The sequence below is a fragment of the Lineus longissimus genome, chromosome 4 (assembly GCF_910592395.1).
Source record: "Lineus longissimus chromosome 4, tnLinLong1.2, whole genome shotgun sequence".
In the NCBI taxonomy this organism is placed as follows: domain Eukaryota; kingdom Metazoa; phylum Nemertea; class Pilidiophora; order Heteronemertea; family Lineidae; genus Lineus; species Lineus longissimus.
Window position 1 is genome coordinate 1961360 of NC_088311.1, and position 26236 is coordinate 1987595.

At 40.8% G+C, this 26236-nt stretch overlaps 2 protein-coding genes across 15 annotated transcripts; one reads left to right on the plus strand and one right to left on the minus strand.

The window, feature by feature from the left end:
- Nucleotides 1-671: 671 nt before the first annotated feature.
- On the minus strand, nucleotides 672-20475 carry LOC135485938 (NIPA-like protein 2). Of its 9 annotated transcripts, XM_064768348.1 has the most exons (13): nucleotides 18550-18767; nucleotides 18069-18126; nucleotides 12351-12419; nucleotides 9190-9367; nucleotides 8350-8409; nucleotides 7258-7310; nucleotides 5637-5705; nucleotides 5294-5390; nucleotides 4886-5021; nucleotides 4503-4655; nucleotides 4147-4256; nucleotides 2830-2967; nucleotides 672-2168 (listed from the first exon to the last, which is right to left on the minus strand). In XM_064768348.1, exons 2-13 carry the CDS (start codon nucleotides 18096-18098, stop codon nucleotides 1930-1932), a joined length of 1332 nt encoding a protein of 443 aa, XP_064624418.1. In that variant the 5' UTR covers nucleotides 18099-18126; nucleotides 18550-18767; the 3' UTR covers nucleotides 672-1929. The 9 variants fall into 9 exon arrangements, with proteins under 9 accessions (XP_064624418.1, XP_064624412.1, XP_064624419.1 ...); XM_064768342.1 differs by lacking the exons at nucleotides 18069-18126; nucleotides 18550-18767 and adding an exon at nucleotides 20358-20475; XM_064768349.1 differs by lacking the exons at nucleotides 2830-2967; nucleotides 18069-18126; nucleotides 18550-18767 and adding exons at nucleotides 3473-3514; nucleotides 20358-20475.
- LOC135485937 (ribonucleases P/MRP protein subunit POP1-like) lies at nucleotides 19515-26026 on the plus strand. 6 transcript variants are annotated; one of them, XM_064768339.1, is made up of 8 exons: nucleotides 19515-19530; nucleotides 21362-21568; nucleotides 21821-22005; nucleotides 22277-22519; nucleotides 22712-22799; nucleotides 22991-23872; nucleotides 24144-24284; nucleotides 24560-26026. In XM_064768339.1, exons 2-8 carry the CDS (start codon nucleotides 21406-21408, stop codon nucleotides 25639-25641), a joined length of 2784 nt encoding a protein of 927 aa, XP_064624409.1. In that variant the 5' UTR covers nucleotides 19515-19530; nucleotides 21362-21405; the 3' UTR covers nucleotides 25642-26026. The 6 variants fall into 6 exon arrangements, with proteins under 6 accessions (XP_064624409.1, XP_064624406.1, XP_064624408.1 ...); XM_064768336.1 differs by lacking the exon at nucleotides 19515-19530 and adding an exon at nucleotides 20632-20797; XM_064768338.1 differs by lacking the exon at nucleotides 19515-19530 and adding an exon at nucleotides 20633-20761.
- Nucleotides 26027-26236: the final 210 nt, after the last annotated feature.

Here is a 26236-nt window from a genome sequence, read left to right on the forward strand (position 1 = left end):
TTACTTCACTACACTCTGGATGACAGGTTTAACCTGAATCTCGGGACCCTCCGCCTTTGGTAGATGTTCCAACTTGCTATACTTTTGAAGACCAACTCAGCATTGCCATAGAGACAAGTCATGAAGCCTATTTGTACCATTCTTGCGCCAGGTACCACCCACTCTGTCATTTTACCTGACATCTGGAAACCTCTGTCTTTGGTGGAAGATATTTCTCACTGTCCTCATGGAGACAGGTCCAAACAGACAACTGGGACAACTCGTGTAGCCAACTTGAACTTGAGCACTCTCCTTGAAGGTTATGTATCTTGGGCGATAGCAGGACTTTGTCTCGAACATTTGACAACTGCCTCCCTGAGAAGGAAATGAGGGACAGACCCACCTTGAGACATTTGTCCAAGCCTGATTTTAGACATACTCCTTCATATGGCAATGTCTTCCTCCTCGACTTTGATACGATTCTCATCAAATAGGCAAACAAGACCCCTGCATGATGTCTCTGGCAGTCAGTAGTCAATAGCCGATTCAAGAGGATCCAAGGGAATCTGTCCTTTAACTGACATGTGACCGAAAAAAGGCCATGAGGAGGCTACTGTCTCCAGGATGGCAAAGCCTGAACCGGAGAACCCAGGAGAGATGTATTCTGGTCTACCAAATGACAAAAGAGACTGTTTCAACATATTTCCAGATATACTTTATTCAGTTTCTGAATCTTCACACACAAACAACAAAGTAAAGCACCATTATTGTCTTCCAGCAATATAATGATGTCCTAGCTTTGATATCTACACATATCCACACAAAAAAGTTTTATCTGCTTTTAGGGATCAAAATCACAGTGGTACAAACAATTCATGATTTGATACATTTCTTTCTTTCTCAAATGCAACTTTCATCGATCCAAACAACATTTGTTGTTTGTGCTTATACAAGGTGGTCATACAAGGTCGTCACACAGGCTCTTAAAGAGAAAACCTGACATTACAATATGATTCTAATATAGTGTAATAATAATCTCTATGTAATTTTTCTTCTGATAAATTTTTCCTATGAATAATGGCAATTTCAAAGGAACTTAATAACACGGTGGTCATTCTAGTAAATAAACTGGCTAATAGTCCAGAATTGTTTGCGGTAGGTGAATTCACGGAGAATTGAAAGGAGGAAGAAAATAGTTCCATTCACCCCGCCACCGTACCAAGACTCCAACAAGTCTTCTCTAGGCCCATAACAGTATATTCATTAGAATGAAAACTGAGGATTCACATCTAGTACATGTTTACACTTATGTCACATTAGACTCTGAATAAATCAACAATAATTTACTTATCAACATAGATTCTGAAAAATATCACTTCTTTACAGTACATTCTCTTACACAACAAGAGGACTATAACTCTTAAACATACACTGTGTTAAACATTGTACGCTTCACTTTTGTTACAAGGTGCTTGACAGAAAGACATTCCTTAGGAATGTTTGATCTAGCCCAAATACAGGGTGTAATAAAAAATGAAGTTTCAATCTGTAATAGATGTATTTAGCCAAAAAGATAGGCAAAATAACCTCTAGTTGACTAGACTGGTAGCCTGGCACTGACTTCAGAGTTCATCAGGCCTACTAATGACAAAAGTGTCTTATTCGGATCAATCACAACAAAAACATACATGAATACATGAATACATGAATGAAACATACAAAAATATCACCAATGCATTTCTTTTCAATTTGTTCTTAATGGTGAGAAATTGGAGGCCGCTCTGGCGAAAGTAGAAGTTATCTCAGTGGAAGACCGCCTAAAAACAAAATCTGTCCACAGATGACGTCATTTGGGGCATCATGAGATGGGATAATACGTTGGGAATAGAACAATAATCTCTTTGAGAATGGATAGTTTTCAGTCTAAACCCACTCTGGTGTCTCCGCATATCAAGAGGTATTAGTAGCTCCATATGACCTCTTCTCATCCACGATGTTCAGTGCAGACTCTGCCTTTGGTTCTTCTTCTGGTTCATAGAGGGGGTCAGATGATCCAGCGGTGGAAGATGTCGACATGGAACTATCTCGGCTACCGAGGCGTTGGGTTTGAATGGGTCGTTCGCCTGACGAGTGCGTGAGGTCCTGAGGGGGCTGCACCTGGGCTTGGTTGATATTGGATAACAACCAGGCTGAAATAAAAGACCACTTGTGTTAGACATGAGACTGCTTATGCTTCCATCCGCTAGGAAATTTCAACAATTGCCAAGTCCATCGAAACAATTTTAAGTTTTGAGACAACAATTGTGGCTTTATTCTATCACCCGCAGGGTTCTCAACCAAATCGTATACAAATAGAAACTCCTTTTTTTATAACCTCTCAAATAGACAAGTAAGGTAAGCAACGAGAGCAGTCAAGGGTATGTGCTTTCATAGCAGTAACATCAATGGAGGGATAGCTCTGCCAAAGCGATAAGGCTGGCAATCTATATACACGGTGAACATAGTATATAGGCAATGCAGTATCTATTATACAGGGTGAAACTATAGGTAGCATCAAGCATTGAGGCCTTGCAATATCTACAGGGTGAACATATAGGTAGCCCAAAGCATTAAGGCCTTGCAATATCTATATACAGGGTGAACATATAGGTAGCCCAAAGCATTAAGGCCTTGCAATATCTATATACAGGGCGAAACTAGTGGAAGCTCAAAGCATTAAGGCCAGAGATATCTAATATACAAGACCCTAAGCATTTTTTGAAGCCAGCTGAGGTTCAATTAATCAGGGTGAATTGATAGGTAGCACCAAGCATTATAAGGCCCGAGGTTCTCTATAGAATGAACCTATACCTGACATGGTAGCACCAGCTGTGAGACCACTCTGATGGGGAACACTCTCAACAGAAGAACAAGAAAATGCCCTGGACAAAGCAGGGGGCCTCGCTAAGGTTTCTAGAGTCTCAGATATCACAGTGCTTGCTCTAGACTCTGTGGAAACAAGGAAAACAACATAAAATAAACAAGGGTAGGTTAATGACTAAAGGCAACAGTGTATGACCAGTCATACACTGCTGATGAAGAATAGAATGTAATCAGGGACAATTAACATGATACTGAAGAGGTGACGGTCTTACAAAGAATACAGAATATAATATTAGAAGAACAGATTTGCAAATAGCTGAGAGAAATAAGGAATAAACAGAAAATTAGTCACACTATAGAGGTGTTAGAGATGTGAAGGGAAGTTATCTATTGATGGACATTGGCTAATACTCCCCAGTAAACAGAAGTATAGAGAGCGTGGATTCTTCACTAGGAGACACCAGGTTACACTTGTCAGATTTGAAACTACACCCCATAGTTGATAATTACCGATATGGATAAGTATGGTTAGTTAGTAAGTCAGAAAGGTCCAACCATTCTTTCAAAATAGGGTCAATAAGGCATTTAGTTGATTAGGTTATTATGAAATAAAGACAATAATATATTCTACCATAATCAAAGGGAACTTTATGCCCTGGATCACAAATGTACGCTGCAAAGCAACAAAAATCAAAATAGCTATAAATGAAAGAAATGAAATAAAATATCAAAATTAGCCATCAGGGAAATATCCTATATACCTGCCAAGTCCCAAGTACATATGGAAGAATGAAGTGCTACAACAATGGGAGCACAGACAAGGCAAGCCCAACAACTTATAAAAGCCACTCACTATAATCTTTTCAAAGCCCATTCGCTCAAAAGGGTTTTTTCCATGTGATTTGTAGAGTCAATTAGATTACCCCTGCTGAATCTAATCAACTCTTCATTAGCACCAATCCAATTATTCGTAAATGTAATTTAACACGAAGATTTGCATTGGAGACAGATTTCACCAACAAAAAACGCTATGCAATATCCTCTGGAGCATCTGACATGCATTCAACGAGGTTGTACAGTCTCATGAAGACCAACCACTGCTGCTCATCTCCTCACTTTAAAGGGACACTTTCAGACAAGTGGAAAATTTGTCTCTGGGCCTTCATTAGACAACCAATTGATTCAAACAGCTTTCCAGGCAGTAGCAACCTGAGACTCTTGTGGCTGGCTAAGGTTATAATCATCTAAATTGACGACTTCTTGACAAGACAACTTCTATCTAAAACCATTACTCCAATAACTTACTCGGAATGAATTCAGCCACTATCTTGTCACGTGACACTCCTTCACCAGACTCTTCTGCCCCAGCCCTCCCGGCTGTGATGAAATGCACTCCAATGAAACACAAGATGCACCTGAAAAGAATCTCCAGAACATGAAAAATGCGTCTGTCTTTGTCAAGAGATCTATTTCCCCCTGTTCATATTTGCCAGTTGTTACTGTTGGCATCGATGTCAAAGTACTTGGATGTGACCAAAGTTAATCTCAAAATTATCTAATGACATTATAGATGTCACTTCAGGTGAAACCCATCAGTGTCAACGAGTTGATAACTTAGGCATTTCCATCACTTGATCAATGGTACATGTATCTGAACTCACCCAAAGAGGAACATGAAGATATCCAGGGCACTCAGCCCCCAGAATTCTCTGTAGAAGATAATACCGGCGAGAATAGCACTGATTGTGAAGAAGACAAAGTTTGTTGGCACCACCACAGTCGAAAAGAATGACTTCATGGCTAAGTTTAGATACCTGGAAAAACAAGCTTGCTTTGTAATAATAGGTATGATAAAAGGACTGGTGAGAGCTCAGTTTGAAGCTGGGCCTACTTGAAAGTGATTGTTTTAAGAGCTAAAGAGAGCAGTTATGACGCCGGTCATCGGGTTCATCAAAGTTATTTCTGTGCAGACTTAAACATCCTCTGTATTTGCTTGTTTACTAAACCCATTGTTTTCTTTCTGAAATTATGAAGTGATACATACTTGACTTGTATTACAGCTGTAGCGACCATGATGATCAACATGACATAGAATATCCAGTGATCAAGTTGCATGAAGCCGGCGATGGTCAGCTGTAACATGCTCGAGACAGCCTTCGCTGAGATCACAGTGAACGACGCTGAAAGAGGAAGAAAATGAAGTTAATAAGAAGAGTGGTCATTAGTCATTTTGCAGCAAGTTCTATGTGATAAATGACTACATGTACTAGTACACCAGGGCTAGAACCTGAAGCTGAGGGGGGCATGACCACTTTGACCTTGGCTCTCTTACATTTTCAAGGGGCTTGAGGCAAACAAAAGGCGGGCATACCTATTCCTGGAGTTCACTAAAATAGTGAATATGGCTGTTTAAAGCATTTTGCTTTCGAACAAAAAAACCTTCATATCTTACCTAGTAATGATGTTATGAGCAGAAATATCAATACATTTTCCTTTTTGAACTTGTACAGCAACACGAACAAGATGACTAAGGCAACTAATTCTATCGTCTGCAACGAAGTAATGATGAAATATTTTCAAAACAAAGTATTGAATTCAAAAACAAAACAGTATTTTCATTTTCAACGTCTTGTAACATCGGCTCAGAGCAAAGTTGATCATAAGGCAGCTGATGAAACAGAGCTTCTAATTGGAGCTCATGATGGAACAACCTCGCTTTAATCACAGACAAGAAGACGGAGTAAAGTCTTCATTCTTTATTCAAATAAATTTCAAAGTAATAATGTCACACTTACCACATAAATGATAAATGCAACTTCCCGTAAAGAGTCAACAATCTCGTCTCCATTTAATACAGCATCTTTCTGCAAGAAAATCGAAAACACTGTGTCGTGTCAGTGATAATAGATTGATATTCCTGAGAACACTTGATATGCTTGACTTAACAGGTAATGTTGTGTTTGTTTATTCATTGGATTTACTTCAGATACAGAGCAAGGCTTCATTACTGACAATGAAACAATCGTCAGGTTACAGCTATTAAGGGGTAAAGAAATGCTGATAACCCAAGTATTCATGCCTCTCTCACCATCCATATTCTAAAATGTCTTGCTTGCTCACAGGATATCAGTGTTTGTACATGGAAAAAAGTTGCAACATCCTCGGTGTTGCAACCAAGGAACACCAAGGAACACGGCCAAGGTTTGATGAGAAAGGTTAACGATAAGCCCTTTTAGAATAGAAATTGATACCTCAATGGTTGGTCACTCCTGGACTAACCAAGACCAGTGGGGTAGACCAAAACCCTCGGCTGATGCCAAGGAGGATTACTTGGGCTGATGCCTTGGGTTTTTGTCTACAATTTCGGTCAACACCAGCAGTTTTGTTTATACAACAAAGACCACATCATGACCAGCTGGGTATTAAACAAGCCTTGGACAGTATTTTAGATCAAAGAGTCAAAAGTAGGATAGTATTCAAGAGTGTTAGATCGTAAAATTCAAGGAGCAAGGAGGTTGGTATTCTTGCCCAGTCATCCAGTCGAACAAGGCATGATTGAGGATTCAGCCAATGCTCTGTCATCTGCTAGAAGCACAGAGATCTATGCTCTTTCACCCAGACAAACACAAAATTGGGACGTTACCAAACTTGGTCGAAAATTCTGAGCACGCAAACTTGTTATTCATTCAAAGCTACAAGAGGTCTAAATTCACACAGGGTACTGGAACAGTCAGGCACACAGCAACCAAGTGTTAAGTAATTCAACTGATTTTCTTACTTACAAGAGCAAGAGAGGTTTCATTCTTCTGAAAATGGCAGCCACATTTTTGATCTAAACATTCATTCATATCAAACCAGCAGTAGATTACAGGGGAGTAGATAGACCACAGACATATGTTTACTTCTGTAATACCACCTCATCCCCATTTCAAAAGTAGCTTTTCATTTTCTTTTAACTTCATAGCAACCCTCGGAACAGATTTTTGACATGAGCAAAATCAAAGCTTCTTTAAATGATTTGACTCTTCATCTCATGCAACGTCAAACGTGGCATCATTCAGACTCAATCAGTGATCGATCAACCATATGATATCAGGCAAGTCTCAAGGACATTGCTTTTAATGACCTGGAGGCTCAATGAAGAGGAACTCGCGTCTAATCATCGTTAGATCATCCATGTCAACATAATCAGGTTTCTGTTGATCAACTGTAGGTAGGAACTATATAGTCAAGTTGGTAGTCTTCAGGTGACCACAGAGGTGAACTTGGCCAGAGCACCCCTTCGACAACACCCACTGTGTTGTTTTGAAAGAGCTGATATTATACTGTAGTATCAAGGAATGTAAGATATGGCTCAACTAGCTGGTTTTTATGTCATATCCTTTGCCAAAAGGGCAAAAGATTGCAGCCACCTACCTTGGAAGAAAATGTAACAATCAAAAAGGCACCAAGTATTGATATAGCACTCCCTGAAAAGAAACAAACAAGTTTTTTAAGCTTATTCAATTGGCACCAAGTATTGATATAGCACTCCCTGAAAAGATACAAACAAGTTTTTTAAGCTTATTCAATTGAGTGGTCACACCCAGCACTACACTGAGAGCATATTTCTAAAATCCTAAGTTATCCATGTTTGAGTTGACATTATGGGGACAAGCGAACCCTTCCGGTAATCATGGTAATGGTAGTGGAATGGATTGCACTTGTCAAGTAGATAGCCATCAGTAAGGTCCAACCATCATTCCCAGGTTCGATCAATTTTGGAAAACTCATCCAAATGTCAGTCCTTACCCTAATCAATATCAGACCGGATGACCAGGTGGTTACCTTGGAGATTATACTTCAGAGTGTGCAGCTATTACATTGATTAACAGGGCCACATGACTCCATAAGCTGAAAATGGGATGGAGTGTGCCCCCCCCCCCTCCGGGTCGGCGGAGTGGATCCAAGGCTTGAGGGTCAAGACGAGCAATTTCCAAATAGCACATGAAACGTTTCAAATCCATTCAAAATCATCTGTGTAGAAACACCCCTACTTAATCTTCTTATTCACTTGATGTGTCACACTGCGTGATATGTCAAACCTTCCCCAACAGTTATTGGTAATCCCAGGAGAACCTTATCAGATGGAACCGACCAGTCAAGGCCAATAGTCCAAATCTAATTAGACATGAGGATTTTTTTACACAAATTGGATTCAATGTAGCCAAATTCAATCAGAGGGTGGAGACATGGGACTTCTAACATCATTGCCACCGGTGAAAATAAAGTCAGGACATGACAGGCAAGAAAAACCCAACCATAGTCCCATCATGCCACAAATGCGCAAATAGATGTTCAGAATATAAAACAACAGCAACAAAAGCTGCAGCAGAAAAAGAATTAGCCCATCCTAAGCAACCACTGAAGTGTAGACCCTTCATGTCATATGAAAAAGCTCAGGTTGATACTCAAGGAAAATGACTGATGGGCTGTTCAAGAAAGCGACAAGCATAAAAGTAAGCTTACCGAATAAGTCTTCTGGTCGGATTTTCTCTTTTAAAAATATGGCTGCTAAGAACATGTTGGCTGGAAATGAGAATGGAAGGAATTAGTGAAGAGATATGGTCCATAATGAACATCGTTATTTGAAGACGATCGAAAAACATGCATAAACCAATCAGGTCGATTAAGCAACTCGGATGTCCACAGTTTCTTGACAAAATGTAATTTTATTCACCAATTTTGGCCATTTGATTCCAATCCTCATAGGCCTTCCAACCGATGCAGAAACATTTTAGTTGTAGCTTCAGCGATTCACTGAAGACTGCGAGTGAACAACTGCTTTTGAAAATATGTTTTCCACCGAAACTTCTTCCCACAGGTGAATCATGGTCTTCAACACTATGACAAGTGAAATCAATTTAACATGCCTCTTTTGGTCCCTGTAGCGGTAATTACATTCCCCAACTTTGAAACTCAAGGGAGACTTCTTACCCCTAGCGCGGTAATGCTTATCAATTCAACTTAAACCATATCGCCATCGATCACTTAAGATTGACACAATTAGTTCACCCAGACATTGTGGCAGACTGCTCGGACTGGTTTTCTGGTGTCTGACAGGGCTGATATACTGACGGGGCTGATCCAACCGCAATCATGACTGACAGATTGGAACTGCACTGCTCTTCGTTTCTGTAATCATAGTGAGTATCTCTATCGACCAAGAAATGTCAGAGTGGATTTCAGATTGCACATGGCTTCTTTGCGCCCATTAAGTTTGGCTGGCGATTTCAACAACAAAAAATTGCACTGGTCCAAGTCACAATTTTTTTCTTCTTATGACTGAAAATCTTTCAAAGAACTTACCGATAACAGTTGTAGTTCCTAGAGGTGCCACCAGGGATGCTGGCGCAAAACCATAGGCAGAGAAATTGCCGACTTCTCCGAGACCCATGAGAATGAGTCCCACCCACCATAACCCACTCTTGGTGTAGTGGGCCTGGTCTTTTTCTTCTTTGTCTTCATTCTTCATATGAGAGTATTTCTGTAACGAAAAATGCATTGGGCATCTGGGAAATGTCAGAACCCCTTTATCTATGGACACCCTTGTCTGTAATAGAAGGGCTGTGTCATCATAATGAATCTACCTTATACCCCTCATAACAGAGGTCAAATTGATAAAATATCCAATTATGGACCAAATCAGAGAGGGGTCCAGTGCTAACTCAAGTGTTCGCCAAGGAAATTACCTTTACTTCATGAAATGAACCGCCTGGCAGAGCTCTAGGTTATATCACCCCAAATAATCATGTGTGTGTCTTGATCAAAGTGCCCACCTCATAGCCCATAACAGGCCAATTAGGCTGAGGGTTGACAGTTCAAATTGGTTTGCTATCATCATGATCATCTATAAAGAGTAACTATTCTGACAAACCTATTGGCACTTCCTTGATTCATGCAACACCCCACCTCCAATGACTAAAATTGGTCTGGGTACTCCCAACGGATGCGAGTTGGTAAAAAGTTCTAATCTCGATATTGATAAAGTTCTCGCTGAGTAGATTTAATACCAGCAGGTGTGATTATAATGATAACTGCAATGATAATGGTCCCAAAGGATTAAAGACCATAACCACACAGCTGAGCAGTCCAGACACAATGAGTTTGGTAAACCCCGTGACCAAATGCTTTTTATCTCCACCAGGGGGACAATACTGCATGAACAGCACAAATTAGGCCTCAGATAATGTGAAATGGCTATTACACTTAAAAACAACAGAAAATGCGACAGACTAGTAAATGAGAAACCTTAAAATTGTGAACTTGGCCAAGATAAAGAAAGTTGAAATACCCAGCCCAGCAGTAGGAGCAGGTCAGGAGACCATGCTACTCCAAGACTCCAAAGTAATTGGCAAGATGACATGTGTCAGAAACCTTAAATGCGGCCATCGCAGAAAGAAATAGAACTTGCTATAGCAATCAGCAGAAAGGAAGTCAGAGTGAGGTGAGGGAAGTAAATCAGCTTGGTCAACGGGAAAAATACAGGTGCAGTTGGTCGACTCTTCAATCACGGAGCTGAGAATTCTTTTGCCATTTCTTACAATCATGGTGCAAGTTGATGCATTTGGAAGCCAGTAACTCACCAATCTCATCAACTATTAGCATCGCTACGTTGCTAATGAGCATTTCTCAACATGTGGTTAGCCTCATGTTCCCATCAGCCATGTAAAAAGACTGATTAAATCAATGGTGATTTCCATAGTCACGGCTCGAGAAAGATCACTAATCACAAAGCAGAGAAAATTGATTAAAGAAGGTGGTGATTGGTTTTGCAAAGTGGGACCTTTTGGTATTTTCGTTCTGACAAAAGACATGCTCTACAAGCTCTACACCATAAAACTACTCAATCAGCATATTCACTGAAAAAAAGAATCACATTAGCCTACCTTGATCTCTCATATTCCAAGGGTCACAAATGCTTGAGATTTGTGTGCCCAGCTACAATTGAATATCATACTGTGGTCATTGGTGATTTATTGGGAACATCAGAGATGAATTGAATTGCCCACATCAATATGATAATCAATATATATCAGGACATCATTATTCACAATCACTGTCTTTTCCGAAAATGAAGTCAATTTTGAGATAACAAAAGATCAACCATGATTGGAGAGTGTACTCAACCGTTTGTGATCATCAGTGATTGAGCATCTCAGATTGATTCAGTAGGCTCATCAATAAGGCTATAAGAGAAATAACTATGCTTGGCCAAATTTCATCTGAAAAGTGCATAAAATTTGTCACTGAATTACTGTCAGGAGAACATGGGGACATGTAGCCTTGGGGACATTTCTAGACTTGACAAAAGATGTTGATAAAGCAACTCATCGAAAACTTCTCCACGTCATCAATATATGATTAGAGCTACTAGGAACCCACATTAGCCAGTTTCCGCCTTCCTGCCGCGAGTGGAGAGCTCGTAGTCAAACCCAATCAACCTGACAAATGAAAGGCAAAGGTGTTCTGTCATGTTTCCAGCATGGAATTCCTAATTAGAGGTATAGTAACCCTCCCCTCAATATCAGGTTTCCATTGATATAATCCTCATATAATCACATACATGTAATTCAATATTGCACAAGCCAACAGCACGTGCCTCTTCCTCGCAACATGTCAAAAGAAACCTCAAGCAGTGGCGATGATGAACGTGACATATTCAGACTGACGCTAATTGCAAGTTCAAGAGTTTTTATAAATCCTTGCGGCTTTTCTTATGATGGTGCGTGGGAGTTATGCTCACGAAAAGTTTCTAAAAAACATGGCTTGTTGCAGAAGGCAATGCAAATAAGCAGCCAAACATGAATATGATGCAACGCTTGTGTGCATGCAAAGCTACATGGAACTGGTTTTTACAATGATTTTCAATTGCGCATTCAGAAAAGGAAAGTCATGTGATAAATAATATCGACTTGGATCCATTTGTGCAGCAAGTTTTAACTTAATTTGCCAAGAAATCTACGCCACTTCGATCAATCAATTGTCCTACATGTGCGATGGATCAAATGGTCCTTCAGAGAAGCCATGAGCTGAGCAACTTGCCAAAGAGTGAGTGTCACTGTCAGGCGACTGTCTGACATTGCCCTTTGTATTCTGTTAGAGGCTGCGGAAGATGAGGTTTGATGGGATTATGAGACATGACACCTCGAGTCATACGATCACAGCCCAGGCATTCCACACGAACGACAATCTGGTATTCCCTGATCGGGGTACAATGGCTGACGTTTCATCTAATTATGAGAAGTGGTGTCGCTGGCAATATGATCAAACTATAATGCCTGTTCGGAAATGAGGATCAGGGTTTTTCTTCACAAATTCCTGACAAAAGTAGGGACACCTGTTGGCAACCGGGATACCACTTCTGTGCAGATTTCTGTAGCCTGCAGACAATGACAAGGCAATCGCTTTCTCCTCTGCTATAGGGTATATGTTTAGTTATCAAAACATTTAATATATCATTGCCTTACCTGAACATTGAGTGATACACTGATCATGAGGTTCCCTCCAATGGCCAGGAGACATCCAACTAGTAGGTCCTGAAATGAAGCAATGAGGACAAGAATTAGTTCATGACTCAAGAGAAAACTATTGCAGAAGAGGGGCCCCCAACAGACTGGTTCTGAATGTTCCCATGCTTTCCTTGCAACCTTGGGCTGACTGCTTGGCTTTGCCCTGCCCTCTGAAGACAAGACTGCACTTTAGAATAAGCTATATTCTGCTGAAAATGAAAGCACTGAATAACGTTTTGTTACATCCAGTTTTTTCAGGCTTGGGGAATATTCAACAACGCTGCCCAAGCCACAAGAATTTCTGATCAACTGACAATATCAGGCCATTTCACTCGATAGTAGGCCTATTCATGAGTGGCTTTGTCATGCCATTGTTACAGAAACTAATCATTGAAGGTCGTCACAGATGACCAGTCAAGCACTCATCAATCTTAAAAAGGGTAACTTTTTACCTCTGATAGGATTGACTATTTGAGAGTGCTTTATAATCAAAATACTAACCACAACTTCCACGCCTGAAAAATCCCAGGCCATATTTTCAATCTTTGATTGAGGATTGCAGATAAGGTCAATGATTCACAGGAAGCTCCCTTCCAAATGTCATCTCAGTCTTATTCCTAGTCTTTGCATTGTAAATGCCGATTTTCAAGTTTAGTCCTAAAGTCTAGAAATCTGTCCGAGATATCTTATTCCATTTGAAAGTCAGGAGAGAGGAACTGCGCCTGCTCCCCTACGCTATTTATACACTGGTCAGTGGTCTAGCGGGGTCACCTTCACGATCAAGATCTAATATTGGAATGAGGATGGAAGGATATGATTGACCTTGTGACGTTCTGCCAAAACTTTAGGAAGCTGAAGCTATTCTCAGTCAGGTGAGGATTCTCACATCCAGCCAATGACACAAAACAGCCAATTACAATCAAGACAGAATGCAATAAAACAAAGGAATTCTCATTGCATTCCTCAGACAAGGCATATCAAACGTGGTTACCTAATTCAATACCACTGAAAATATTTGCCAATAACATTCCTACAGACTGCACCAACATGCCAACTCCACTTTTAATACCAGTACAAAATAAGTGTCCCCTTGAACGACATCAAATGCAGTTCAGAATATTCCAAAAGTATGTCCACACTATTCCTCAAGTTCAGACTGGGTGGGTGTCCTTATAGACTAGCAAACATTAGGCTTAATTGCACACTTGTAACAATGTGCAAGAAAGGTCCAATACCTCAGTGTTTATGCTTAGGCCCTTGGTCTCTGGCCTTATGCTTGTAAAAAAGCTATGCAAAGAAAGCGGAGAACATGCTCAAGACCTACATGCTTCAACAACAAAATGTTGATCCTGGCCTTGAAACAATAAGCTGGTGGCTAAGTGCGCCACGCGGATTAGACATAAATTTGACGTCTGAAATGATATAATTTTCTGAGATGACATTTATTGACCTCTCTATACATCTCTTCTTTACTTCTTTAGGAAAGAATGATTTTTAGCACGAAAAAACATTTCTTACTGTCAAACATGTGACAATGAGAAATAACAGATCATTTTTCATGGGCCAGAACTATATCTCTACTTTCAATACGAATTCCTTGCATGCATTGGAAAAGGTTTTTCACTTAATAGTCAAGCAAAATGGCAAGCCAAGAAGAACAGATTCATACTTACGTAGGAGGTGTAAACCAATTCTACTTTGTTATGAATCAGTTTCATTTTGTTGAATCTCCAGAAGACACCCAACAAAGCAACTGAATCTCCGGTTCTCAGTGATAAAGCTTAAACTCTACTGTTTTCTCAATGACGACTACCACTGTTGTGCCAACAGACAAAGCCACACCAAGGGTGATATTTTTCATTTCACGATTTTCTTGTTGGGCTGTATTTTGAAAAATGAAGAAAGATCCTTTAACAGATTGGAGGTGTAATCCTATAATGTCTTCTGTGTACTCACTAACTTCACAATGACTTCAATGGCAATTTCAACAAGTCAATAATATATGAGTTATCCAGTGCAATAAGCCACCTCCTTGGATGTGAATATGAACCCTGGATACAGCTAATAAGTTAGGTCATCCAGACAGGTATCACAAATGATGCTATTCTACTTGAACAATAGCACAACCAATCAATGCGTATTGTTTGCATTACAGCTGGGAATCAACTGCTTGCACAGACACAGGACAGCCGGATGAAAACACAGTGTCAACATGACAGAGACAATCATTTTATGTCATGATTGCTGATGACATAAGTCTAATGGAAGGCCATTCGTTCACAGACAATTTTTTCTACATGTACTGTACATATTAGACACAGAATTATGCAGTCAATCAATAGGCCATCAGGCCTAGGGTGCTGCCTCAGTAAATTCAATTAAGCCATCTGGGCATAAATTAGGTTCACTGAAGTAACAGGGACATTTTAAATCTGTTGAATCGAGTATTACCTGATGGGAAACTTGTACAATAAGATCCTAAATGTTTGAGACAAACGCAGGCTCAGATGATCCATCGGTGTCTCAATCAGTAAACACTTGACGTCTCCAGGCAGATATGTCCCCAAACGTAACTAAGCTAATAATGACGTCAACAAGCTACTTCACACCAAATCAAATTCCACAGTAGCTGAGGGCACTGCGACTCTCAAGTAAGGAAACCAATGGATTACTTGAGGGGAAAATCTATTGATCAGAGTTCTCTGCTGTGAGTCCTATAAACCAGACTGACAAGATGGACATTGGATTTAAAGCGGGGTCCCCATGACTTCTAAGTATAGTACACACCAATCAACCATGGTGGTTTTGCTTACCAATAGGCTTCTTAATGAACAATGTGTCAATACAGCTGCGTGTCCATCAGGACAATCTGGGACAGATGATTCTATACCACATGTGCAGCTGGGGAATAACCCTCACTGAAGCTGAACATTCGTCATAGATCGTTGACGGAGGGAATCCGCCATCTCTGTTGGAGAGATTCTAATGGTCTGAATCATAATGCACCAACAAGCAACAAGACCAGTCCAAATTTGTGGCTAGCTGTGTCACATGGAGAGAATCTCTGAAGAAGATTCTGCAATCAGGGATGGGGATCACTATGCCAAGATTGAAATAGGTGTAACCTCAGATACATTCCCACTTACAAACTGCCGAAAGATTACCCAACCTGTAGAGGATGGCCTAGAGGTGAGTATGGAAGAGACATAGAGGAGGGCAATTCCATCTCCATCCCACAAGACGCCAAAGTGACGGAACATCAATATCCAACTGATACAAAGGTTCATGCCAATTAATGAAACTGACATACTATGAATTTCCGATCAGACACGACAAGTCATGCATATATAAGACAAGTCATGCACACTGAGATAAGCCTGAGCATAATGGAAAAGGGACCACCTTATATCAATGTCCAGCACCCACCCTATGATGGACTATGTGGTCATTAAAACCACCCAGAGGTAGTCTTGGACCATCAGGCCGGGATAATTGGGACATCAGGGCACAAACTCTCATCAAGGACTCTCATGAAGGTTTATTCTGTAGCCCATATGTCGAACAATTAGGTCATTGTGAAATAATGCAGTAGTCAATTAAGCACATACAGAGCAAACTTGAGCTTTTTAATACATGGAATATCTATTTCAACAATCCACAAACCACCTGAACTGCCTATTTAGATTCAGGTGAACCACGCATTATCAGGAATTCATGAGCTTGCTTGCTCTCTCCCAGTATATTCCCAGTGTACTGAATGACAAATTCCCACTGTAAATACTGATTAGCCCCAGAACCTGTTTTCCCACACAAATTACAGTATTTGCCTTTACAGAAAATCAAAATACAGGTTTCTGTACCTCTGGTGCCCAAATGGTTCCGAGTGTTTCAATGAAATTTGACGCAAATATCAGTTAGGGGATATGAATGAAAATGATTTTGTCCTTTTTATAATTGTTACCGTAAATCTGTTGTTTCATGGCTAATTATGGGCAAATTGTGACAAAAAATTGTTTGAGGACAACTCTTCCGTAACCGCTAAATGGTTTGGTTAATGGAACTGATATTGGCAGTAACTAATTACCTTCTCCTCAACATGGAATATCAAATGCCACCAGTATTAGTTCATTTCCTGAATGATGTACTAGGACCGAACCAAATGCAGAGTCTGTCAATGACAGTTTCATTAGGCACTCTATAGATCTCATATCACCGCCAAATGATTTCCTAACATTGGACGAGAAAATCCATCGATTGCTGGTTTCTAATCCTGAATGGTTCACGATCACCCTTCAATGACTGCTGCCAGATGGGAAGCTAATGTCATCATGGGGTTATTCTGCTGCACCTAACTTGGGAGGCATCATCCCGCAATAGGAAGCCACATCAAGCCCGATCTGATACTAGGGGCACTCCAAGATTTCTATCCACTCTACTATTACCATCCAGTCTACTCAACAAGCTGAAGATTTCTAATGGTATGCCTCCACATAAGTGTTTCATACTGCATATCATATGTACAAGGCCTTTGTTGGATGGCAACATGATGTAAAATAACAAAACCCTTACATGTGGCGTGACACTTTGATGTGGAGATAGGTCCTTAAAGACTGTCCAAGCCAAATCGCAAAGTGAAGTCTCAAATATACCTGTACCACTCAACATTTCAAAGCAAAACCACAGTATCAAGTTCCAAATATACATAACAACATTTCAAAAGTATCAAAACAAACCAAACAAGATTGAGTAAAAGGATTTAAATGTGAAATTGATTTAGAGTGCTTGCCGATAGATGAGAACGATGCTGGATGAATATTTGAGAAGCAAGGCAATAAGATTGTACATCTAACGGAGACGAATATTCATAGGATGACGACGTTACTGAAGAAGATAAGAATCCATAGAAAACGATGCCTAGAAATCCTATAACACTGTTATACAGGAGGAGATTAGAACTTAGAGAAGAAAGAGGGGAATAACGGTAGATAGGGGGATTGCCGTCTTTGCTATCCCCAATAATAATGGCAGTCTTTTTCACAGGGTGGGGGGGGGGATGGAATGAGAATGAGAATATTGCCTACCCGAATTGCAACCTCATCAAATGGTGCCATTTCATTTCATAATAACACACATGATCAAATGCTCACCACCTGACATTCATGACCCAGAGCATACATAACAGGCCTACTTTAATTTCCCTTTACATGACACGCATGTGCCACAAAATAATTCAAACTGGCACATGTGATATTTCTGGTACTGGACAAGTGCCTGCATCACCCTTGGCCTGGCATCACCCTTGGCCTCGGCATCTGATCAACAAAGGTGTTTCACAGCATGCAGAACACCTGTGCTTTGGTCGCACTTGTCAGAAAGTCACTCACAAACTGCAGAGGACATCAGTCAGTAACTTGTAACTCAGTAAGAAATTGGTCAATTGACCAATTGATGAAATGTTGGTCAACTGTGAGAGACCCAACTCCTTGGTCAGTTGAACACTAGGTTAGTCAAGTAGATCAAAAATTGGTCATTTGACAACTGAATTCGCAAATTGAGTCCAGTTTCCTTGTTAAAAGGGCGGGTCAATTAAAGTTGGTCACTGACCAACTTATGTTTACATAGTGTCATAGTACACCTGCAGTACCTTAGTTGAATATCACTCTATCATATACTTACCCCAGACTCCCATTTGATTGTGTGATACATCCTATGATTTTGAATCACGTTGCAAAAACTGCAAACAATGCAAAAGTGGCAATGTATCGGTGCTTCAATTCAACTAATGTCACATGAGGTAAATCGTGATTTCCTTTCAAATACAGTAATCCAGGTGAAGTCTTCCATTCACTGACATTTAATTTTAACTCCAAAATCTTCTAAAACTTCAGAACTGACTCAACTCTTTTGATCCCAAAATCAGTGTCACCAACTCACTGCCACGCGACAGAGAATCTTACACATACAGAAGAAAGATACTGATGAGAAAGATCATAAAAACCTTTTAAAAGCACAATCATTACAAAGAACATACGGTGAGATCAAAGTTATCAAAGTCTTATCAAAGTGAAATGATGAAAGTTTGAAGAATTCAGAATAAATCCAATATACTCTTCCACAAACCCCAAAGGAAAAATGGCCAGCACCTGTGTTTGATTACCTAGCGCTGTAATTCTGTCCCAGCCCTCCAATTCACTGCTGATAATGCGATACTGATCATGGAAGCTGCAGGAGCGATGGATTCTCGGAGCAATTAGAACTGAGCCCTGCGGCAATCGAGGAACCTTCTGGCTCACATAAGTGGCTTTGAGTCTTCAAGGGAAACTTGTCATCTACAGCTGCTCACAGGATAATGGATTAACTTCAAAAAACCCCTCAGATTTAAAAGAGGAGTCTCTCACGATAATTCCCGGCACTGATGTAGTTTAGAGAGTTCATGTGCAGGGGGCACTGCAGATAGACACTCAAATATGTGCACAAACAGTTGGTAGAATGCCTGTGTACATCTTCTGATGCATCTCAAGAATTGGCCTCAATGCCAGCTCAGTGTTATCTCACAACTCTCCTTTTTTGGTTAACATCAGGATATTCTACTGAGAAAAGTTGACAAAAGTCTAAAGACCTTGAAGAAGTGAACTAATAATCTGGTGGTTTGGGGTTCCTCTTTATTCTCTCAAATGAAGGGTTATGTTATATATAAGTTATAGTAAATGATGGCACTTCATGAAAGTATGTGCTGCCCTCTTTTCCAATACGAATGAACTGCAAGAAATCATGGTTTCTTTTTTGCTGATGAGCAAGCTCAGCAACAACACTTTCTATTGAGAGAGTAGGACATACCACACAAGAGGTTCAGGAATATTATTTGGCAATGAGGACAACATCATAAATGTCTTGACTCGGTTATGGTATGTTCCCCTTGGCCTTGGTCAGAGATGGACCAGTGACCTAATCTAAAAAGATATTATCAGTGAGTTCAATTAGAATACAATCATGTAGATATACATTTTTGATATATGGTTTTATTTCAATATCAAGCCGAAACTTATTAATGAATTACTTTATAAAGTAAATATCTAAACTCAACTGCACATGCCTCGGTACACAACAGCACTTTGGAGATTGAAAGGTTGTCCTGCAGGTAGGAATAGGATAGGGTAAGGGCAAGGTTAGGGTACAGTACATCCGGATTATGCATCAGATCACCTGGCCCGGGTAGTTTTTACTTGGGTGCACTCATGTGTTGCCAAGGACGACAATTGCCTTATTGTCATGACAACAGCCGCCTACCACATCCTTGGTTGAAATGTAGCATAGGGACCACCTACATGCAAATCCTAGCTGTCACAAGTATTGATTAAACATACCTCATGTCAGAGATGGGATCTATTCCACCACAGCATTAATGCCTCCATCCTCCCGTACAGAAAGATACTGCACTGATGTAGTGGATGTGTTGTATTGGCAGGGTGCATCGAGGTGCACCAGGAATAGGAAGACGGGTAGCCTATTGGATCAAATAGCGGCTAAGACATTAGGCAGACAGTGCTAAAAGTCTCACAAAAAGAAAAGGCTAAGATGGACAGGCTTGATGATATACATTAACCTAACTCTAATGATTGAAAGTCTGAATAGGCCGACCCCACAATAATAAATAATCAGACTCGGAGCAAAGGGCCACTAGTATCTCTTATGATGACAGGGCCAAGATTATACCCTGATAACACTAACTGAAGCCTAGTTAGTGGGATTACCAGGCTAAACAATGGGATAAGCCAGGAACGTACTTCAAATCAGTAGCATCACTACAGGCAACCACTAAACACCATGCATTCTAATCTAGTGAGCAAATGTCATCATGGACTGAAACATTGTATACCGTTTTGACAGTGGACAAACATGACGCGACGAAAGAGGGGCAGCACGTGCCAGGGACCACGCCCCTTTGCCTTCAGCTTTACTACTTACCTCTCCCAGCTCAGGGGTCTGGTCACCAGAATCAGGAATATTCGCCATCTTTGCCTTCTTAATAGGACATCAATATCAACACACATGTATCCACGGGTCAGAGTCATTATCATCTTAGATAAATGTAGAACAAAACAAAAATATCGAGAACACTGTCCGCTGCTGCCATCTACGAACAATTCCTGGAACTAATCAAAGATGTGTCGCTTCCTGACCTTTTCGCCCCCAATCGTTTCGCTCCCTTGGACTTGCGCCTTGGGATTTGATTGGGAAAGTATTGGGAAAGTACAAGCATGCAAGCGGCAAAGTAGATGTGCTCAAATCTACAAAGAAGGAATCTGCAGTGTGATCTTTGGCAGGTCACTTGTCTTTCATTCTTTATCATTCGTCGGTCATCAAGACGTGTGAGATCCTGGACAAGTCTTTTATGGATGTTTTTGGTCTGTTTCAGTACAGTAGCCCGTAGGCCTACACTGACCTGGGCAGTTCGAGTTGTGGAAATTTTGGTAAAATAAGTACTCATAAGCAAGGTGCAGATATTTCAGTGTTTCCCTGGAGCTTAAACTTCGTTTTAATTCGTACATGATGTTTAGAAAGCCTCATTATATCACAATATACATACTGTATAACATTGTAATCAAACTTTGTGTTTTTTGCTAGTAAATAAAAGTTGTCCTCAGAATATGAGTGTTTTTGTCTTTGGCCCAAGACCAAACTCGTCCAAAGATCTTTTATTATCCAGACCCGGGAGTTGGATGGTGTACTGTAGGCGTATATCCAGCTGTAACCAGACCTATCCACTGCTGAGGTCAGGAGCTATCTGTACCTCAATGATGGTGCAGTACCCGACTAGGCCTCGCACACCAGGTTGCAGGTCCCTCATGATTGTCCCATAGTCTGGTAGCATATACCTGGGGAGACGCGGAAATAGCCATGGTTAGTTACGTAACCATCGGTCGTCAGCTGATCACTTGTGTCATAATTTGTCTCCTTAAACTTTCCAGATTGCTGTAATGTTGCTGTTTGATGTGTAAGTCAGTGGAGAAGAATGGCAGAGTTTAAGGACAAAAATGTGACCCCTGTGATGGGGTCAAATGGTGAAAAAGGAATCAAAAGGAAACTGCCCAACGATCAGCGTAATGACAGCAAGACTGATTTTGATTTAAAGAAAAAGAAGATAGATTCATTTGTGGCAACATCAACTGCAACAGGTAATTAACCCCAGCTCTCTCCTGTTGCAACATAAATGAGTTGTTTTTCGTTGTGAATTTGCTGCAGCCTACATTAAACATTATACTAAAAGGAGTTCATATGCACCCATGAACTGATACAACTACCCTGCTAAAACTAAAAGGGTTCACCAAACAGACAAAAGAGAAACTACAAAACAGGTATTGAGTTGGCAATTTTTGCTATTGGACCTGATGCTTGTATCATAATTCCTCTCCTGTGTCTGTATTCAGAGATCAAGACAGTAGAGTTTGCTGCTTGTCGAGCTAGAGAGATAGAGGCTATGACTCATGGCATAAAGTCTGGCAGCGTGAATCATCGTGTCTACCAACGTCTTCCTAAACATATGAGAAGGAGAGCCATGAGTCATGACCCAAAGAGAATGCCACGCAGATTGAGGAAGGTACACATATTGGAAGTAAGTTTTGGTTCTGGACTGAACTATTGGCACTTTTGAAACACACCTGAGTGATTTCACTTGAGGTCTTTTGGAGTATGATGAAAATGATACAAGATTACAAGATGGTCAAGATGGTCGACACATTGGTTCTCACAGAATATTCTTAGAAAATAAACATGAATGAATAAGCAAATTCCAAAGATAAATGCATATCCATTGTCTTTAAACATGTACCTCTACATGTATAGCTGTTGCCTTCTTATTGATAGATGCTACTCATGTATTTCAGCTTCAGAAATCTAATACTAAACCAGTTTCAAAACGTCCATCTCGACGCTATCGCAGACGCCCTAAGAATCTCCAGGCAGAATATGCGAAGCGGAAACGGAGAGTGATGTGGTTGGAGACGCACATTTGGCATGCGAAGAGGTTCCATATGATAGAGAAATGGGGGTACAAGATCGCTCTTCATCCAAATGATAAGGGAACCAGGGCAGCCCACAGGGCTGTAAGCAAGCACTGCCTACTACATGTAAGTGATCATTCGAAGTGATATGATATGGGCTATGACATTGCATATTGCATACCACTTAAGTGTTTTGATGCCGTCTTGGTTGGAACAAAGTCACCAAAGATGCGATCGCTCCAATAACTTCAAGAATTTGGTTATGATATTCTTTTTACCCTGTATGTTTTCAAAGCCTGGTTTCTTACTCTCTTTCAGGATCTATCATTCATGTGCTGTATTGAGATTAGTGGTGCAGAGTCTGAGATCATTTCTGCATTCAGTCATTTATCGGACAAAGCAACGGGTTAGTATATATAGTGGCAACATACTCAACTTGAGACAAATCTATGAGTTGGATAGATTTCCAGGTATTCAACTCCCAGGGTAGGATAGTTGGAGTAACTGGTTGGATCCATTAGACACCTAGCTAAAAATATTTTTATCTTAAGTGTGTACAAACCCTCTGAAAACCTTGCTTTCTAATCTTTCTTCCAGGTCTCTCAGTTGGTGCTAAAGCAGTGATTACTGGTACAAGACAAGGAACGATAATGCTGTACCACCATGACAGCTACCCCTATAATGTCATTGGTCCAGCAACATTTATCTGGAAGCCTGCTATACCGTTAGCTGCTGCTGCAAATACTGAGGCTTCTGAGGGAGAGGCTTCATCATCAGTAGATACTCATGTGGCAGGTCATCCTGTTGAACAAACCCGGCATCTCTGGTTGTGGGTTCATCCATCCTGCTATCAGCTTGTCTTGAATGAATTGCATATCGTTTTAGGACTGCCTCTTGAAATACATGTAATAACAGAAAGTGTTGTAGAGACAGGAAAAGTTAAAACTAAGTCTGAAACTTCAAATGTACCTGGTTGTATGGACAGTGGAGTGGGGGATGCTGAAATGACTTTGGCTAAGAAGCGGACTGCTGAATCGGAGAAAGTTGAGGGTGGTTCAAAGCAGAAAAAGAAGATACAAAATGACCCACAAGAAGAGGAAAATGTCCCAAGTAATCCGTCTTTCAACAATGATAAAGTGATGGTTATGTCGTTGAAGGATGAACTTGTGAGGTTCCATCTGACTGGTCCTCTTTCACAGAGGATCCTCGCTGATCTTCTGTCGATAGCTGACGTTGATAGTGCAGCTGGTGGGGAACCAGATGCCAAATGGTGGGAGCACTACTATTCCAAGACGGCCAATTACCAACATCACGACCTGCAAAGTGGGATGTGGGATTTGATGAAACTTGCAAGGACACCATCCGATTGTTTTTCCAATGCTGTCATTGCCTTGACTGTCAGGGACCCACGAGTTCTCCTTCCCAAGAAGAAGACATTCTTTACAGGCAAAGAAAATGATAGGGTGCCACTTAGCACTGGTAAGTCAATGGCCTTCCAATCTTCGCTATTTACAATATCAGCCTCGGAGTGACAAGTCTCTTGTTCGATTCTAAGGTTTTGATGACTTGGGTCAATGGTTAATCAAATTCATGAATCAAAAGACATTTCAGCAGGTGAGGTATTCCTCAGTGGAAAATTAAGTGAGGTGTCAAATTTACTCTGTGCAGGTTCTTTATTTGTTTATCATCTTTGTCTCTGCATCAATGTTCTACCAGTTTCATACTGTTCATGGTCATATAATCTTTGCAGAAGATGCCCTGAAGCTTTGCCGCCCTTATCCAGCCGAAGTCAGCATTTCAGCCATTTGGGAAAGCACAATAAGGAAACAAACTAATGACAAGATATCAACACACGGGTTGAATGAGAAACGGTCTGAGCTTCTAGTTCCAGGCAAGTTCTTGGTGGTTTAAGCTGTTCAGGAAAACATCAATTGAGGACTTTCATGCTCTATTATGACAGTTCATTTTGGACTGACAGGAGCGGTCTTGAGAGACAAGATACTTCCTGAAACAGAGGACCAGGTGAATGGGATGGACAAATTTGGCACCAGTGCAAGGTGTCCTATATAGAGAGGGGGTTTATTTTGGGAGTTTTGTATTGTCCTAATTATGACTATCGTACATACATGTAGTGACTATATCTTAATGAGTTATCCTTGTTTTCAGGGACAGATCTTTACCTTGGAGCTGAAGAATCAAGAATTCCAGTTCTCCTGCTGCAGAATCCTGGAACAACAACCACAACAACCAAACAGGTGGATCATAGTTTGTACGGATACGGGTCTGGCTGGGACTTGGTGGTGCCGGCTGGGTGGGGCATGGCATTCTGGCTTGGATTAATCTTTCGCGGTGCTCGAGCATCTGGTTTACGAGAGTTTGATAGTACCTCAATAGAAATGCGTGCCTTATGTTACCCTCGGGACTATCCTGATGGATCTCCAGGGAGAACTTGGGCTGTTGAACACAAACAAGACTTGGAAACCAAGTTCTGTAAACGACCTCCTAGTAAAAGGCCGAATTTCCTCAAAGTAAATGCTCAGGCTCCATTTCATCTGCCATGGGGAATTCTTGTTCAATTTTGGAAGAATCACAGAAGTGACATTATTGCAGATTCAACTGTGGCCGTGGGTGAGTGTAGTGGAAAGATGAGTGAGTGTGAGTTCTATACCCTGCGGGACAGGCAGCAGTTGGATGAACTTGCCAAATTCTGCTGCAAAGATGGTGGGAAGAAAGTCCAACCAAAGCAGAAATGTGTTGAGGACATTTGTGGTTCTTCAGTTGAGCGCATCCAGATTGCAGAACAGTTTCAGTCTGCTCTTGTGGCGGTTACGCTCGCCATGTTTGGGCGTGGGTCGCCACAGGAGATGGCTATGATATGTATTCCATTGAGAAAGGACATGGACAAGTTGGTGAAGAATAAACAATATAGCGGACCATGTGAACCTATAGTTGAAGTTAAAGCGCCACCAAAACCTGCTAAAAAGAAAGACAAAACTCCTAGAAATGCACTGCCTGTTCTTGATCCAAAAACAGTTGTGATTTCAAGTACTCGAAAACTCATCGGTTTCCTAACTGATGGGAAGTTTTCATTGGCACGGGGTTCAGGGCTTGGGCAGGGGTTCTGTGCAGTTCAGGGGCTCCTCCAGCTTGAGGACTTCCATAGAGTCAATGGACAACTCTTGGTTCTTGTCAGGGACACAAATTCAGTGCAGTACAGGTTTGCTAAATTGAGCATTCATAAAACTTGAAGTAAGTCATTTTGAATGGTCTTTCAGCTTCATTTAGACCCTGAATTTCAAACTGAGAGTTTCCTTAAATCACTGGTAATGAAGTGAGCATTTATATTATCTGGTGCACTGGCTGTGTACATGTATGCATACATGTAGGTACATGAACATGTCTTGCTGTTGGACATTTACATGTATATGCAGCGTAAGTTTACCTTGTTTTGATGAGAACATATTTTGTTATGAACCAAATCATTGATCTTGTTGGTTATTTTGTCCACCCAATATCCTTCTCGGCATCTATGTTTGACAAGGAAAGCGAGGACTTCAGTCTCGGCCAGTTGGGATCAGATTCATAAAACTGATTCTGGCTCCAGAACTATTCGGTGAGTGACAGACAGTCCAAAGATTGGCGTGGTCATGAAGACATGTTGCTTTGCACTAATACGGAGGATTCCAATCTGTAAAGAGCCCAGTCAGCATAGGTTCCAGCTCATTGTCCAGGACAGTTAGCAGTAGCATTGGCTGAAGTTATAGAGGGTTCTTAGCTCTGTAAAGAGCACAGTCCATGCACTGCAGTGACACTCAGTAATAGAGCTTGTGCACTGATGTCTCT

Coding starts and splice junctions, on each gene's coding strand:
- LOC135485938 (XM_064768342.1), bottom strand. CDS start 20,405: ATGGCGAATATTCCTGATTCTGGTGACCAGACCCCTGAGCTGGGAGAG. Junction 5,706..7,257: donor TTGTTACATTTTCTTCCAAG/GTAGGTGGCTGC, acceptor ATTTTCTTGCAG/AAAGATGCTGTATTAAATGG. Junction 5,391..5,636: donor TTGCATTTATCATTTATGTG/GTAAGTGTGACA, acceptor ACTTCGTTGCAG/ACGATAGAATTAGTTGCCTT.
- LOC135485937 (XM_064768339.1), top strand. CDS start 21,406: ATGGCAGAGTTTAAGGACAAAAATGTGACCCCTGTGATGGGGTCAAAT. Junction 22,520..22,711: donor GCAAGCACTGCCTACTACAT/GTAAGTGATCAT, acceptor ACTCTCTTTCAG/GATCTATCATTCATGTGCTG. Junction 22,800..22,990: donor TTTATCGGACAAAGCAACGG/GTTAGTATATAT, acceptor TCTTTCTTCCAG/GTCTCTCAGTTGGTGCTAAA.